Source organism: Diadema antillarum, unplaced genomic scaffold, assembly GCF_040938485.1.
Source record: "Diadema antillarum isolate AM-2024a unplaced genomic scaffold, OU_Dant_1.0 seq00000407_RagTag, whole genome shotgun sequence".
Taxonomy (NCBI): domain Eukaryota; kingdom Metazoa; phylum Echinodermata; class Echinoidea; order Diadematoida; family Diadematidae; genus Diadema; species Diadema antillarum.
This window is the reverse complement of record NW_027271395.1, coordinates 434,907-437,634: the sequence shown is the minus strand read 5'-3', so window position 1 is coordinate 437,634 and position 2,728 is coordinate 434,907. Positions and strand designations below refer to the sequence as shown.

The following is a 2,728-nucleotide window of genomic DNA, read 5'->3' as shown; positions in this document are numbered from 1 at the left end:
ATGAAATAAACGTTAGCAGTCTGGTAGTCTGTAAACAAAAAGCCGTTTAATCAGGCTCTTTTGCTAGGATTATTCTTAAAAGTTATTCTGACGTGCAGCATCTCGCATCCTTTGCTGTTTAATTTTTCTTTACACGTGGCCTTAGCATCTGTGTTTAGCAAATGTCGATCAATATAAATCAAGCGGGACGTCAATAGTATATTGTGTGTGATTCAAGTTCATGTTCACTGTTTTTGTTCATGTCACACGAAATGAAACAAGTGATGCATTTAAAACAATCATCTTCGTCAGAGAATAATCTTAGACGATACTTGCTATTGGTTGGTTGCTCATTGTTTCACTTGACTTCGAGTCACTTTTCTCAAAGAGTGGAGTGTTTCTCCCGGCGCTGCATGTAATCATTTCTTTGACAGCTTCTCTAAATTCAGGAAAGCGTGCGGTATAAATGATTGGATTGGCGCAAGAATTGAGAAAGCCAAGTAACACCAGCACCTTCTGCAATGAACTGTGGTTGAAGGAGGCAGGGACCCAGCCCAGGTTAAAACCGAGATAGGCGATCTGATTGGGACTCCAGCATACGATGTAGATGGCGATCACTATAAACATCATCTTGATGACTCGTTCTCTCGCTATGATATGGAATGAAGGAGTCCCGCCAGCTGTCCCTCCAGTGCGTGAAACTTGGCTGAAGAGGGAGGCTTGCTTACTTAGCTCGCGAGCAATGAGTATTTGGGTGATGACCATGGTCAAGCAAGGAATGACCATCCTGAGAGAAAACCAGTAGTAGGCGATAATGATCCGCCCTGTTGAAGAAAGATAGTCCAGTTTACATTTGTGAGTTGCTTCATCTACGGATTTCACGATAAAACCAAAAAGTCCGGAGGCGACAGACACAACCCAGACAAGGATGATAAACAGTGAAACACGCTGGCGGTTAAAATACCGATTGAAATACAACGGAAAAACGACCGCTACGTAACGCTCAACGGAAATGGACATTAATAGATAAGTCGACGCAGTTATTGAACTCCAGAGAAGAATTCCAGTAGAGATTAAGCGGCAATAGAGCTCTCCGAGGAATGATGTTGGAACCGACGACGCAACTGGCACCGGAATGAGAAAAATCGAGGTGAGAAAATCTGCGCCAGCTAGACCGCCAATCAAAGTATCTGTTGAACGATTCCTGGCTCGTCTCTTGAAGAGGACGGCCATCACGAAAAAGTTGCCTACAATGCCTGCAATGGCAAATACTAGCTGGATGTATTGGCTTAAAGTCCAATTTATGGGGATCCATTCCCAAGAGATTTCACCTCCATCAGATGTATCAATACTTTTGATATTACTTTCACTGGATGTTGACACAATATCAAAAGAGATAAGTGTTTGATCTGTCGCTATCAACTTGGACGACGATTTTGCGCTGGTGTTATGAAGTGGAATGCTTGTCATTGACTCAATTCCCGCCTCGTCGTCCAGCAAAGTTGCGAAGTCGGTGGACGTCTGTGCAAAGTCTTGACTTGTTGGCGCCATTTTATCTGAAGTAACGAGGATCGGTCGTGATGCATAAAGTATCAAATATGTCATGATGGCGAATGTGATGGAGACCATGTTAGTTGAATCGCTTGTATCGCTGAGAGTAGATCTGTGGGAGTAGCACAAAGAAGAAGGTTTAAAATGTTCAACTAAATTGATGAAGATATCTATAAAAACGCGAACACGCAGCTACCTCACAAATGTCCTGCGTGTAATGTCCCTATTTACTCACATGTACTATAGCGTCTGAACATGTACGCCAATTGTGATAATGACGCACCCAGGTCTCACCTGTGCTTTATAAATAAAAATGTACTAATACTTTGGTTGTAATTTTCTATGCATATGCGGCATTTTTTTTTCCAAATTTAGTCTTTTGGCATGCGCTGTATTTAAATTGAAAACAGTTTTGGTAGGGGTTTGAGAACCCTCTTGGCACAATTTCAGGTTTGTTTGTTGTTGTTTTTTGCAATAATAATAATATCGAAAGTGTATGCTATAAAACTGACCTGATATGCAGCGATTTGCCAAGAAAATGTGTTATTCTGGAGTATTTTGAGATCAAGAGAGTGAAAAATAAGAGTCGGTAAAACGACTTTTATTCCGCAATGAATGATTTAGCGCCCTCTCGTCCAGTAGCTTGTAGGTTGATCATTTCTGGGTGATCGATTGAGGGCACGGAGAGCTGCCACTCAAATGCATGTTACACAATGCGACAGCGATCGTCAGAGCGTTAGATATTGTTCAGCCATAGCAACGACGACATATCGGCGTTGTGTCTTTCGACAAGATGCATGTTGTCGTCTTCCTTGTTTTTGTGATGTTTAAAATGTGAAAATGGACCAAAAAGAGAACACAGAAAAGAAACCCGGTCGCCCAAGTTTCTCATCGTTTACGAAGGCAGTCAGAAGAAGAGGAAGAGGAAGAGGTACATTGGTTCCCATTTAAGACGTTTGGACCCTGCATAAACTTTCAACACGCGGTTCACATGGAATAGAAGTGAGGATATGATGTACTGACCTCTGACATAAAACGTGCATGTGAACTTTTCTCTTTTTTTTCGAATGAGAAAAACTACAGTACCGTTCGGATGATGATGCATCGTGCACACGCATGTTGTATGATGGGTCGTGTGATAAGGGATGTTCCAGAAATTTGATGTCAAATACTATGTATGTGGATTGGCATAGGCCAT

The 2,728-nt window shown here is 41.9% G+C and overlaps 1 protein-coding gene across 1 annotated transcript; it reads right to left on the bottom strand.

The window, feature by feature from the left end:
• Window positions 1–300: 300 nt before the first annotated feature.
• Window positions 301–1,530, bottom strand: LOC139732253 (trace amine-associated receptor 7e-like). Its single transcript, XM_071643127.1, has one exon. It carries the CDS (start codon window positions 1,528–1,530, stop codon window positions 301–303), a length of 1,230 nt encoding a protein of 409 aa, XP_071499228.1.
• Between the last annotated feature and the right edge of the window lie 1,198 nt (window positions 1,531–2,728).

Bases quoted from the DNA above. Each gene is read 5' to 3' on its own strand.
- LOC139732253 (XM_071643127.1), bottom strand. From the start codon at position 1,530: ATGGCGCCAACAAGTCAAGACTTTGCACAGACGTCCACCGACTTCGCA.